Source organism: Brachycentrus maculatus, unplaced genomic scaffold, assembly GCF_059751285.1.
Source record: "Brachycentrus maculatus isolate JH-2025_06_01 unplaced genomic scaffold, ASM5975128v1 h1tg000133l, whole genome shotgun sequence".
In the NCBI taxonomy this organism is placed as follows: Eukaryota; Metazoa; Arthropoda; class Insecta; order Trichoptera; family Brachycentridae; genus Brachycentrus; species Brachycentrus maculatus.
Genome location: NW_028280886.1, coordinates 40,702 through 55,082, shown reverse-complemented (window position 1 = coordinate 55,082; position 14,381 = coordinate 40,702). Strand labels below are relative to the sequence as shown.

Sequence of the window (14,381 nt, the reverse complement as noted above, 5' to 3'; positions counted from 1 at the left end):
GATGATGTCGGTGACCAGTCTGATGATGTCGGTAACGACGAAACCCGGTCGCTGGTCAAATAAAAATAAAGTGGAAAAGCTAAAAATATTGGTTTGAATCTAATAATATATTAATCATATATTCATACTGTCATGTCTGATTTTTTTTACAAACCTCTTTTTTTTATAAAAAAAATCTGTATTTCCACCTATCATTCATCAATTTTGTTGATGCGCGTCGTTATGAATCAAATGTAGAATATGTATAACACATGTATAAAGTTAAAAGATATTTAAACTAGCTTATGATAGATCTTAACCATGTTAATATCCAGACTTCTTTGTTCTTCTTCATTTATGCTAAGATATCAATTAAATACCTCGATATTCGTCAATAACTCCTATTTGGAGAAAAAAAAATTACTCACGAAATATCGCAAACAAAATATTTTTTTTTTTTTTACGATCGTTATTCATTATTGTTTTATGCATTGTACCTTATTCCAGTAAGAGATCGAATCTGTGACCTTTTGTAATGTAGTTAAATCGTGCTTATCACTGCTCTACGAAGGTTCGAGTAAGCGACCATATTTTTTATTTAGATATGTTGCAGAACCAAAAGCGATACATTATTTTTGCAGCCCATTCCATAAAGTGCCGTGTCATGAACATTACACATGTCAAAGTGACAATCTAAAATCACAAATCCGTAAAAACCCGATCAGTGTATCATTTTTACGGGATCTTAAAATTTTCCACATCCTGCTACGTCGAATATGTGTACAACCCCATAAAGTGAAGCCTTCGAAATAAGGGCTGATTTAACGTAAAAAGGACATAAACATTTCACAATAATAATCTTGATCGCCAGGAAAAACTGAGTAACTTAAAAATATTAATAATTATAAAATAAAATAAAATTATTTAATATTTTAATATATTATTAGATTAAAACCAATATTTTTAGCTTTTCCACTTTATTTTTATTTGACCAGCGACCGGGTTTTGTCGTTACCGGCATCATCAGACTGGTCTTTGTGACTGGTGGTGGTGAATATTTTATGTAGGAAAAAATAATGAAATTTTAAATAGTAAAATTTGTTTAAAATTTCAATATTTTCAATTCATAATATTTTGTGTTATTTTAAATAATAATAATAATAATAAGATAAAGGATGTGTGAATAAGTAAAGTAAAAATAGGAAAAGAAATTTTGTAGCTGAATTTAGTTAGAAATAGAAGCAGAGGAAGACCTAAGAAAACTTGAAATGATTCATACTTTAAGACCGAAAAACTTCTGGTCGTCAGGTCAGAAGTCGTAATAATCGGCGGGTATATATGAAGAGATACATAAATGTGGAAGAGGCAAAGATTGTTTTCAAATACAGATTGATATTGCGTTCTATTCTCTCTGCCTACCCTTGCATAGAAGCGGGGTGATGGTTAATAAGTTAATTAGTTTTTTTTAGATGTGTAAGTATTTAAATGATTTTTTTTTAACTCTACTAGAAATTTACTTATAAATCTTTGCTAAGCTTATGTTTTGCGAATCATAAAAAAAATCATTCTTTAAAAAATAAATTTATGATGCTTTTCCTTGAAAACTAAAAATTTATGAAGCTTACTCTCCATTGTAGGTTAGTGTAGTTCTAAAGCAGCAGCAGAGCATATCAAGTGCTGGACTATTGCTCGACAAATCATAAAAATGGACAAATACGTCACAGGGACATGAACGCGAGCCAATAAACATTTTTTATTTATCTTACCCCATAAATTTGTGGAATTAACAGCCATTTTAGCTTCACGATACAATAAAAAGCCTGAATGTGTTAACATAACTAACATGTACTTTATAAATCTTTGAAATCTCCATTTGTCAAATTCGGAAATCTATCACATACTTTTTTTATACATTTACTCAGAAACAAATGCTTGAATGGAACTTGTTTTAGTAATTTGAATTTCGTTTGAAATTTTAAGTTCGATATCTATTTTTTTCTTAAAGGCAGGGTTTTAGTTATGCGATCAATATTCTTAGAAATGGATGAAATTCGCATTATTACGTCTTCAAATATTCTTTAAAACAACGAATTAATCATTTAAAAAGACAGATATTCTATCTGTATTATCTAAAGTAGCTAGATCATCGATTATTTTTTGTGTAATGGACATTATTTATAGTTGGGAAATGAAATAAATGAGAAATCACGAATTTAACTATAATAATACTTGGAATAAATACTGACCGGCTTACTATCATTCCGCTTCTCTGCACGGGTAGGCAGAGAGAATGAAACGCCTTACCACATTTTTTTTTTGGAAACAATCTTTGCCTTTTCTGCATTCATACATCTTATACATACCCGCCGTTAATCCTCTTGACCTTACCACATTAAGTTTTTAAAATACTTGATAATTACTATCAGTTTTTCTATGTCTTCTTCTGCTCCTATTTGTAAATACATTTGCCTCATTTTTTTTAAATTACAAAAATTAAAAATTATATTTTAAATTTTGTAGTCATTTTCGTAAAATGATATTTTAAGGGCGATACGTTGTAATATTTGTAAATGATTACACAATATATTGTTATTTTTTATCAAAAAATAGAATAAGGTTCTCGAAGTTGCATCCTCATACTCGTAAAAGGCATTTGTGTTTCTTGGGGAGAATAAACAAATATAAAATAATAAATAGAAAAGAAAGCTAAAAACATGTAAGAATAATTCATCCATGAATTCATGTTGCTTGTGTAACTTCTCTTTGGTTCCTCATGGAATATAATGCATTGTTGGCATCACAATGTTAAGAAAGTGCACATCTGAATCAAATACATAATATATTGTCGCACAGTGCACTTTATACCTGAAACTTAAGGAAAAAGTTAGAACAACAAAAAATTATATATCTCTCCTCTGAGTCTTTTACATTGTTCTTCTTTTTACTCTTATTTTCACAAAATAGCGCAGTGTGATCTTAATACTTACTTACACGAAGGCAATGTTATCACTTCTGCGTTATATGGTGTGTACCAGTCTAGGGTAATATTTATTTATTTATTTAAATTTCGTGAACAGAAAATAAATAAATACATTGGCGGGCTCAATATCTATATAGCAAAGCAATGTTATACAAAATGATAGTGATATTGACTGACTTCTCGTTCAATTGATATGAAATTATTTATGTGCATACTGATGATGTATTTTTGATTGAAATATATTTTTAAAATAAAAATTCATCAAAAGTAAAAATATGTCAAAGGATTTCGATTTGAACATTTTATGGACCAAATCGCCAAACCACAGCCTCAGGCTAGCCAACGTAATTCCATCGTTTGATAGATGATCAATGAGGAGTTATTTAACATTTTTTAACAAATAGTTATTTCATATTTAACATTATACTTATAACTAGCTGTAAGCGGCCACGTATTGCTTTTACTTACTGGTTAAATAAAAAAGAAAGAAATTTGGACAAACTCTGAATATTATGAAAAAATGAGATATAAATATAATTAACGTGAAAATTTTAAATCATATTTTTTAGCGTTTATTAATATGTTACACAATGTGAAAAGAATCTTACATGCTTTTCATGGAGGTTTCTGCAAATAGAAAAAAACTTACTAATTTTAACCATAGATGTCGCAGCAGAAGTAAGACGCGCAAGATGTTTTTAATTGAATCATAAGCTTATCTTCCCAAATTCGAGGAAAGTGGTTCGCAATCATATAATATAATGGTATAGCGGTATAAAAAGTGATCACTTATACCAGTCTACGATCTATAAATACTAAGATTACCATGTTCTTCTTTGTCAATTTTAACAGATCACTAAAAAAATAACGAAAATCATATGATAGACTTCTAACATGTGTAATTTTACAATGCTTTTGGAGTAAAGAAAATTTTTGAAACATCCTTGGAACAAAAATGCTATAGACAACATAGAATTTCATAAATTACAATGACTGTCAAGAAGTACGCTGCTCGCAATGAGCAATGTTTACTATTGCGTGTGTAGCTGTAACGTTCGATAGATGCCGCTGCTATTGAAGAAAAAAAATTAACGTTTTACTTAGTAAATACCACTATTTCTTCAAATCTATTGTGACACGTGTTTCGATGCATTTCGCATCATTTTCAAACACCGTATGTTAAGCTAATTCTTAATTTTAGAGTTGGGTCCTTGGGACGTTGAAGGTTGAAGAGGGGGTAGTAGCTGTTTCTTTTTTTATTTATTAATTTAATTTTTAATTTTTATTTTTATTTCTTATCAGAGGGAACAAAGACAAAAGGGGGAGGCTTTAAAATTTAGAATTAGCTTCACATACAGTGTTTGAAAAAGATGCGGAATGCATCGAAAAACGTGTCACAGTAGATTTTAAGAAATAGTGGTATTTACTAAGTAAAACGTTAATTAAAAATGGATAGATTTTACCACAAAGTGACTGCCGAATCAATGAATGAAGAAAACAATGTTTAATAATTTATGTCATCTGTTTTGAAACTTGCAATGTCATATTATAATTTCAAAGCAATCGGTGAAAAAAAGACAATTTATGATTTTGAGCAACGAACACTGATTTTTTCATAAATAAATATATTTTTGTTAAAAAAATTACTATGTAAAGCAAATTAATATACAATATATACATTTTTAAAATGTTTACCCCAGAAAATTAAACCATGTTTTAATATATGCATACAAAAAAAAAATACTCTTATTATATCTCAGTTTAGAATAAAGGTTATGGATATTAAGTATGTACATTTGTTTTTGATAATGTAATGTAAAGAAACGAAGGGGAACGCATGAGTAAACAAAGGAAGTCAATCTTTCATACTCATTGTATTGAATTGTATTTCTTATTCATTTATTTTCTTGTTTATAGGAACAACAAAAAGAATATTAAATCACACTGAAGAAATTCTTCGTTTTTGTAAGCATTCTTCTTCACAAACGCGAAATACTTTTTATATTAAATAAAAGACAAAGCGGTCTTTTCAAATTTGAAAAATAAACATATACCAAATAATATTCCTTTTATTTTCTTTTGGTTTCCGTATAAAAAAAGCTTTCTAAAGCCCTTGAAATTTGAATATTTTAAATATACTATAAGATGTATTTTTTGCGCGCTGTGAATCTAAGCGATAGCAATAGCATGTTTTAACATTCCACAGTCTACAACATTTTGAGTGTGTCCAAATACTTTTTTACAAATCTAGGTTATCTCAAATTACAAAAGTATTTTTTATATTATTTTTTGAGATCTCATCAAAGATATTGATTCAAGAACAATGTTTCAAAATTGATTCATATTTATTGAACTTTCAAGAATTTGAGTAGTGTGGTTGTCAATAATGGGTAGATTTGGTGAATGTTACAGTGTGTAAAGTGATCACTTAAACCAACTAAACTAAATGTGACCAAAATTATTAGTTTAAATAATGTTTTTTTGTACTGTTTACTTTCATTATTATATTTAGATGGCTAAAAAATGGAATGGAAAAATGTGGCACTTATAGACGGTGCAGGGCTGCAGTACCAAAGCAATCGGAAAACGTGCCAAATACTCGTATTTGCAGCGGGTGCGAGGTGCCGCTTTGCGTGGACCCATGTTTCAAAAATTTCCAGGGAAAAATATTAAAATATTCCGTCCTTTTTGTTTATTTGATGTTTACCTCCTAAAATTGTGTATTTTCTATTTTTTTTACGCATAATTAATATTTAAAAAAAATATATGATTTTTTCCTTGGTATATATGCTTCCCACCACGATTATCTTTTTACCACGAGTTTTTTTTTTATTTTTTTAATATTTATATTATAAAATGGCTTGTTAATAATTACACGTAAGTTATTTAAAGTAATTATGAAGAATTTAATTTGCCCACCAAAGGGTTAAATTGAACAAATATATATTTAGAGTATACTGTTACAGTTAATTGTACATTGATATTACGATGAATACAGCATACCATTTACATCATTTTTACATGATTTCTATGTGCACACTATCGAACTGGAGTTATCGTAACCCCTTCCTATCGATGATGTCACTCACGAAATGTGGTTTCAGCATACATGAATTGTTCGTTTGAAGGTTTTCAGGGTTAACTGAATTTCATGAGCTTTCGCAACCAAGCTAAAGTGCTTCCCGTGATAAGTAGATTAAGTGTCAGGCGATATTTGCCTCTAGCCGACTGAAATATTTATATAGCGGGAGCGATTTGGAAAAATCACCAGGGTTTATTCGATTACATAAATACGTAAGTATAATACATATATGTACATGTTTACAGTAGGTATACAAAAAATCCTAATCTATCGAGTTTATTACTAACCGTAAATAAGAGTGTTTTTTCCTTCAATTTACTTAAGATTATTAATCTAGGCCAAATAAAATTTAATGTCTCGGGTTGTGGTCCCGTGGTTAGTGTCGCGGACTCCTAAGTCAGAGTTTCTCAGTTCGAACCCCTCTACCGCAATTTGATACCTATTTCTAATAATGAGCCGATTATGCTCACAGAAATAGTATGAAATTGAAATATTTGAGTAAATAATAAAAACACAAATATTTCGCTTTAAAAAAAACATTTTTTTTACGTATTGAATCACGTTTATTTGAGAGTTAAATATTTTAACCTAGATGCGTAAAACAATCACTTATAACTTGAACTGTACGTATTTAGAAAGTAAATAAAATCCCCAATTCAAAGAATTCGAAAAAAACTGCTAACTTTATAAAAATTAATGAAAATAGTTTTTTTTAAAACAGTTACGAAAAGAAACAGAAAGAGAAGAACCCAAAACTTATCTATCTTTGCAAACAATGTTCGCCTTTGCCACATTCATGTACCTCCTCATACAACACATGCGCGTTTGCGCGAGTTTTCCTAGACTAGTGTCCTAGTAAGAAACAATATTGTTTCATTAAAAAATATTTTTATTCATTGATATAATATAAGATAAGTTGAAATAAAAATACTGTTATGTAGTATCTTACAATAATTTAATATCTTAACCGATTAAATTCTGACATTTTAATCTTGTTTCCTGTCTAAAAAACGTTAGCTTTAAGTCTGAACGATTTTGGATTGAACTTAGAACGTATATGTGGTTGAAAATAGTTTCAAAACAACGTGTTCATGGATTTCTCAGTAAAATACCATCAATAGTTGAAACGAGGGATTCTACCGACTAGAAATAATTTGGAATTTTTATTTGAAACTTTTGATTGAAAGTCGATGGAAACATTTAAAATTTTAATCATCTTATATACTCGTATTATTAATAGATGATTTCTCACATCTATAAACAATATCATTTTTTTGACATCTCACAGACAGATAAAGAAAAATATGGATGTCTGGGCGTTCACGGGGCTAGTGACCATCATAGGCTAGTTTATGTTTCATATTCTTCTTCACCTTTGTGTAGGTGTCAAAAAAATAATATGAGAAATAACTTCTATAATTGGAGATAATCCAGATTTGTGAATCGTATTTGGACGAAATGTTGTCTATTAAAAATGGTTGTATTATATAATTCGTATTGTATACTGTAACGCATGCAGCGATTTAAATCAAGCTAAACGGCCCTCCTTCATAGTTTAATGGTTTTTTTCCCAGTAGGGGTCAAAATAAATACACATTAGTATTTTTTACGGCAAAAAATATTTAATATCATTCTAGACTGGTACGTAAAACGCAGGTTATCACATTGATTTCATGTTTATAGGACTGCTTTAAAATAAGGCAGTTTCCCATGCACTATTTATTGTGTTTAGAGATAAGAAGAATAGCGAACGGTAGGTACTTAAGGGACGGGGACTCAGGTTGTAGGTCCCACAGCCTTAAACGTACTTGTTTCTTCTGCTTCACTTAGCTTACCCCTAAAATCTCGCAAACTAGTCTCTGGATCACCGAGAGAAGAATCACCCTCACTACCAGACAGGGTAGTGCATCTTAGCGTTTGTTTTTCTATGAAGATTGGTTTATTTGCCTATTAAGTTTTAACTATCGACGGTCGTCAGACATGGAACCAGAGTGACTCAGCTAACTAAGGCTGTATCCGCTGTCATTGGTCAAGTGATGACCGATTATCGGATTAAACTAATAAGCCTGGATACCCATTAGGGATGGTGTGTGCGACTTTTACCTGAAAATGTTGAGTTGCCAACACTATTTATATGAACCACAACTAACACGTGGAACAGACGCTCACAGCTTTTCACTTTTTCGGTTCCTGCTTATATTACATCTCGTTACATTTTGGTCTGCTGACATCAACCGTGTGACGTTATCTAAACCATATCGCGTGGAGGTATAGGTCAGGAGATTCTCTTCAAAGAATCTGAAACCAGTTGGCATTTTTCAGTTCTCTCCACTGCTTTAAAGTATTTTTCGGTATTTAATTACAATATTATTTTTTTTGACATCTCAACAAAGAAAAAGAAGAATATGGAATGCTGGGCATTTACCTGTCTTACGACCGTCATAGGCTGGTTTAAGTGATCACTTTACGCAAGTGTAACATTCACTAATTCAACCCATGATTGACAACCACACTACTCAAATTCTTAGAAATTCTATTAATATATATGATTAAATTTCAAGACATTGTTCTTGAATCGCTAGAATTTCACTAGAGACATCTATTGATGAGATAAAAAGAAGCTCTTATATTGAGGACTAACTCTTTCATTTGTGTGTGAGGTCCGAATCCTGGATTATAATCACAAACATGAGAAACGTCAGATAATATCATATTTATTTTATTATTTTTAGTTTATAACTTAATTTATTTACAACATTTTGGGTGTGTTCAAGTACTTGTTTGCAATCTGGATTATCTCTAATTATAATAGTTATTTTTCATATACATAAGATAAGATACATTAGATGGAGAAAAAAATATATGCTGAAAGAGAGTAAAGTGAGGATCTATAAAACCTGCATAAGACTAATCCTGACATACGGCACGGAAACAAGAGCCGACACCGCGAGAACAAAAAGCCTTCTTAGGACATCCGAAATGAAGACTCTACGACCCATTGCAGGCCTAACACTTCGCGACAGAGTAAAAAACTCAGATATAAGAAAAATCTGCGATGTTGAAGATGTTGTGCGATGGGGAAGAGAAAGAAGACGTTTCTGGAGAGATCATGTGAGAAGAGCGAGTTCGGATCGAGTGGTCAGGGTGGCAGCGGACAGCAGCATAGGCGGGATCAGACCCCCAGGAAGACCACCTAAACGATGGAAGGATAGCTGGTCTTCCACCTCCCAGGAGTGACCCGAGAATGACAGGATCTAGTCCTAAAAGAAGAAGAAGAAGAAGAAGTTTTTCATATTTATTTTGAGAAATAAAAAGACCTTGTTTTTTGATCCACTCACATGTGAGTGGGTAAAAAAAACAAATTCTTTTTATTTCTCAAAATTATATATCACTATGATCCACAATGTTAATGCTTTCTAAATTCAAAAATATGTTTTTCATATTATTTAATAAATAAAAATAATAAACAAAAATCCTAGAAAAAGAGATTATCCAGATTTGAGAACAAGTATTTGGACATACTCAAAATGCTGTAAAAAGTTATTCAAATATCGGTTTCAGCCAAACCAATATTTGAAATTATTTTTGTAATATTTGGACAACCCAAAAGTTGTGACCACGCTTAGCCCCCATACAAGAGTGGACGGATTTACGGAAACCCTTATATAATCCCCCGGTTTCAATCTGGCTTAGGGATTTATATCAAACGAGATACTCTAACACGACATTGACGTTTCAAAGAGAAAACAGACGTAGAATTCATTTTCCCCTAAAACAAATTCAAGGTGGGTAATTTGGAAAGTTCCTCCCTTAATCGACTGGTTATTCCCGGGGGTTGCTAATTTCTACCTACTGTGTCATTTATCATTGTATTTTCGTCATTAAGATTTGGCACTTGGAGGTAGTTTATCATTTATACTAACTGTAATTTATTACATTTCAAGTATCTTGGAAACCTATGGTTATACCTTTTTAAACAAATTTTAAATTCATTATTTTACATCAAATCAAAAAATGTAACCTATTTATGTATGTATGTATGGAAGCGAAGCATGGAGTTGGCAAAAGAAGGATGAAAGCAGACTGAATGCAGTCGAAATGCGATCCCTCAGACTAATGTGTGGCAAAACGATGTTTGATAGATGTTCGAATGATTAAATAAGGAAAAAATGTAAGGCTGAGATAAGCATTATTAATAAAATTAAGAAAGGTGTGTTGAGATGGTTTGGACATGTGGAGCGTATGAGTGAAGAAAGAACGGTTAAACAAATTTATGGAGCGAATGTAGTTGGAAAAAGAAGCAGAGGACAACCGAGGAAAACTTGGCTCAATCAGGTATGTCAAATACTTGAAAGCGGCCGGGTCAGGAGTCGTAATAATCGTCGGGTATGTATGAGGAGATGCATGAATGTAGAAGAGGCAAAGAATGTTTGCAAAGACAGAGTGGTGTGGCGTTCGATTCTCTCTGCCTACCCCTGCGGGGAAGCGGCGTGATGGTTAGTTAGTTAGTTAGTTAAATATTCACAAAGTCACTAGAACAGCTATGATACAATAAAACACTCTCCTTTTTATCCATTGTTTACATTGTGTAATATCACTTTTATAAACACTTATTCCTGACTACTGGTTTTGGAAAATCATTTCATCGCCAGGTCATTTAAATAAAATTATTACGATTTGACATTTGTATAAAAATAAAATTTAGAAAAAGAGAAAGAAGAAAAATGGTATTACAAAAAGTAAACAATGGATGATAAGGAGTCTGTTTTATTACTTTACCACAAAGTCATTAATGCTTTTAATAAACAAAATATATTATGTAATAATTCTGTATAGAAATAGGGCATTTTTTGATAAAATGGGATTAAATTTAAATGCATTTAAAATGCATTTAAAACGATACATTCATTATAGATGTACAAATTCAAGGCTGAAAAATAAAATTCTATCAAATTAAGAAATGTTTGGTTAGATGGTTTGTAAATGTGGAACGAATGAGTTGAAGAACGGTAAAAGTTATAAATGAGGTAAGTGCAGTTAAACGTAGAAGCAAACGAAGACCGTGTAAACCGAGATCAGGTCAGGAAACGGATTAAGCGATGGGTTTGTATGAGCAAACGTACGAATGTTATAGAATCAAATAATTACAATTTGGTATGGCATCCTATATCCGCTTATATCTGCGGGAAGCTATTTTTTTCCTGAATTTTTTAAGTTACAAAATATAATGTTACACGTTAATTAGCTCAAATGTTGTTATTCTTATTAAGTAATCCATCAGATTAAATTAATGCTACCCTAACCACTTGAGGTTGCTTATCCGTGAATTGTAGACTGTTTATATGTACGAGTCACTTGATTTAAAACGCACGTCCTTTATACCCTATTAAGTATATTAAACTCCTCTATATACGAGTCCAATAATGTCGAGAACAGAACTGATCACCTCATGTTCATTTAACTAATGATCAAGTAAACACTGTACCAATCCATTGTGGTTTCCTGTAGACCTTGTAGCAAAGATGTACAATGTATATGAGTCATACTTTTAAAAGAAGAAGGTACTTAGGTATGTTTTTTAATAAATAATTTAAGCAAAATTTTAAATCGAAACAAACTTAGGTAATTAATGTCTAACATATTTTTGATATTGTATTTAATCATGTTTTTTCTGCTAACGATTTATTTAAAAAAAAAAATTGTTATTGAAATATATGAACAAGTCTTTTTCGTCCTTTTCCACTTCATCCCTTAACTTGTTAAGCTTCTCTTTCTTTTCAGAGAATGGGAACAGTGCACGGAGAGGAGCTACCCTATTTATTTGGCGCCCCCCTAGTCGAAGGCTTCAACCACTTCCCCAAGAATTACACCAAGTCGGAAGTTGCCCTATCCGAAGCCTTTATTCTCTACATCGCGAACTTTGCGCGGACGGGGTAAGTTTGTCAAAACTCACTTTTATTGCTATCCCTTACAAGTGCTTTTTGAGCGCTGTTCGAGGAAATGAGAGAAATAGTCCTTTTTTCCTAAAGAAATTTTAAGAGAAATAAATATCGCACATTCATGATTCTATTTTTTTGCCAAGAAGAATATGTTTTTGGCGAACAAAAATTGAATATTCGTTATTTTCTTGAATGTGTTCAAATCTTTGTTTGACAAATCTGGGTATATTCACACAATAACAATAGTAATAGTTAATATTGACATCTCAATAAAAAATTGAAAGAAAAGGGAAATATGGCTACTATCAGGATTTTTTTAAAACTCTGAGATATAAATACTTATCACCCATTCGTGATTCTATTTTTGCTTAAAGAAATATGTTTTGGGCGAACAAAAGACCAATATTCATAATTATTTTGAATGTATCTAAATCATTGATTATTGAATACAAAGGAGTGACTACTAAATAAATATGTGAAAAAATGAAAATCAGGGTATTTTCAAGACCTACGATTTATCTTAGCCAGCTTAAAGCATCACTTTATACATGTATACAAGTGTTACATTCACCATTCTTTCCACAATTGACAACCATCCTTATCAAATTTTGAAAGTTGTATTTAACCTTTAATTGACACCTTCTGTGATATCGGGGTGCCTAAAAAAATCTAGAAGAAGAAGTACATAAATATTGAAAACAAAGTAAAACTATACAAGAAGTGTAAGATCGATTGCCACATATAAGATGGAAACCAGAGTAGACAGAGAGCCAAATCTCTTCTAAGAACTTTAGAAATGAGGACATTGCTGTACATAACCGGAAACACGTTAAGAGACCGAATAAAAAATATTTCTGAAAATGTGCAAAACGAAGGATATAGTCAGGTAGGGAAGACAGCGAAGATGATTCTGGAATGCCCATGTCAATAAAATACAAGAAAATTGCTATTCAAGGTAACGCTGATGGAAGAAAACCATCTGGAAGAACTCCAAAGCGATGGCATGACAGCTGGGGGTCCAAATCACCAGAGATGGATAACTAACTAACTAACTTACAAGTTAAAATATGGAAGTCTGCATAGTGAATTTGTAAATGCCCAGATTTCCATATTCTTCTTCATCTTTGATGAGATGTCAAAAAATAATATGGAAATAACTCCTGTAATTGGAGATAGTCCAGATTTTGTGAAAATGTATTTGGACACACTCAAAACGTTGTTTATAAATTATCTGGTAAAATTATAAACTAAATAATAAAAATGAAAATGGTATTTTCTGGCGTTTCTCATGTGTGTGATTATAATTCAGGATTCGGACCTCACACACTATTAAAGAGATTCTGCTCAATAAAAAGCTTATTTCATCTCACCAATAGATGTCTCTAGTGAAGTTGTAGTGATTAAAGAATAATGTTTCAAAGTTCACATATATAGAACTTCCAAGAATTTAAGTAGTGTGGTTGTCAATAATGGGTAGAATTGGTGAACCTTACGCTTGTTTAAAGTGATCACTTCGACCAGCCTATGACGGTCATCAGCCCCGTAAATTCTCAGCCTTCCAATTTCATCTTCATATATGAAGATATTTCAAAAAATAATTTGAAATTAACTTGTTAGTGATTTTCTTCTTCCATCTTGGTTCCCATGAAGAGCAATTTTCTTGTATTTTATTGACATGGACATTCCAGAATCATCTTCACTGTCTTCTCCATCTGACTATTTCCTTCGTACTGTAGTAGTTGCCACCAGACATGGATAAAGAAACAGATAGATCCTAGGATCTTTAAGAAGGGAAAAGTAAAATTGGGATAAAATTGGGAAATTTAAAATTTTACGCACAGCTTAGTCACTAGCTTAACTATTAACTGATCAATAATTTTAGAGTTGGTAGTTCCGAAATTTATTACCACTAATGTCTACAGCCTGTTTCTCCGCACTTAGGCCCGTAACCCTCAATATTATTTATGGGGTATAATAACGCCAAGCCAATATGTTATTTAAAAAAAAATGACAAATTGTGAACGAATGACTCGAAAACACTGAATTGTAAAAAATGTGTCCTTGATAATAATAATTTGTATGTATATGGTATGTCGCTTTCAGCAAAAGGTATGAAACCTACATGTTGTGTTATGGAGTTTAATGTGTGGCGATTGAACTGTCAGTTCCATGCGGTTATCCTGGATGGGAGTTAACGATGCGAATATAATTAAATTCATGCTGAGTCTCTGAAATTATTCCAGAGAGAACTCCTGATTCATTGTGTATTTTTAACCCTCCATTTTCTTGGTAATATGAATACATGTTATATTGTTGCTCACATTTTTTTATCGTTGATATTTTTATGAAGTTTGGGTATAAATACATAATTAACAATATCCAGTTAATTTAATATTATCCT

The 14,381-nt window shown here is 31.5% G+C and overlaps 1 protein-coding gene across 1 annotated transcript in view; it reads left to right on the top strand.

Annotated features, from left to right (window-relative positions):
- The window catches only part of LOC148309295 (neuroligin-4, Y-linked-like), a 367,943-nt gene that overhangs the window by 312,965 nt on the left and 40,597 nt on the right, over positions 1 to 14,381 (top strand). The window contains exon 9 of the mRNA XM_088260356.1: positions 11,823 to 11,974. Within this exon, the coding sequence (XP_088116482.1) occupies positions 11,823 to 11,974 (152 nt within the window). The remainder of the gene's footprint in view (positions 1 to 11,822; positions 11,975 to 14,381) is intronic.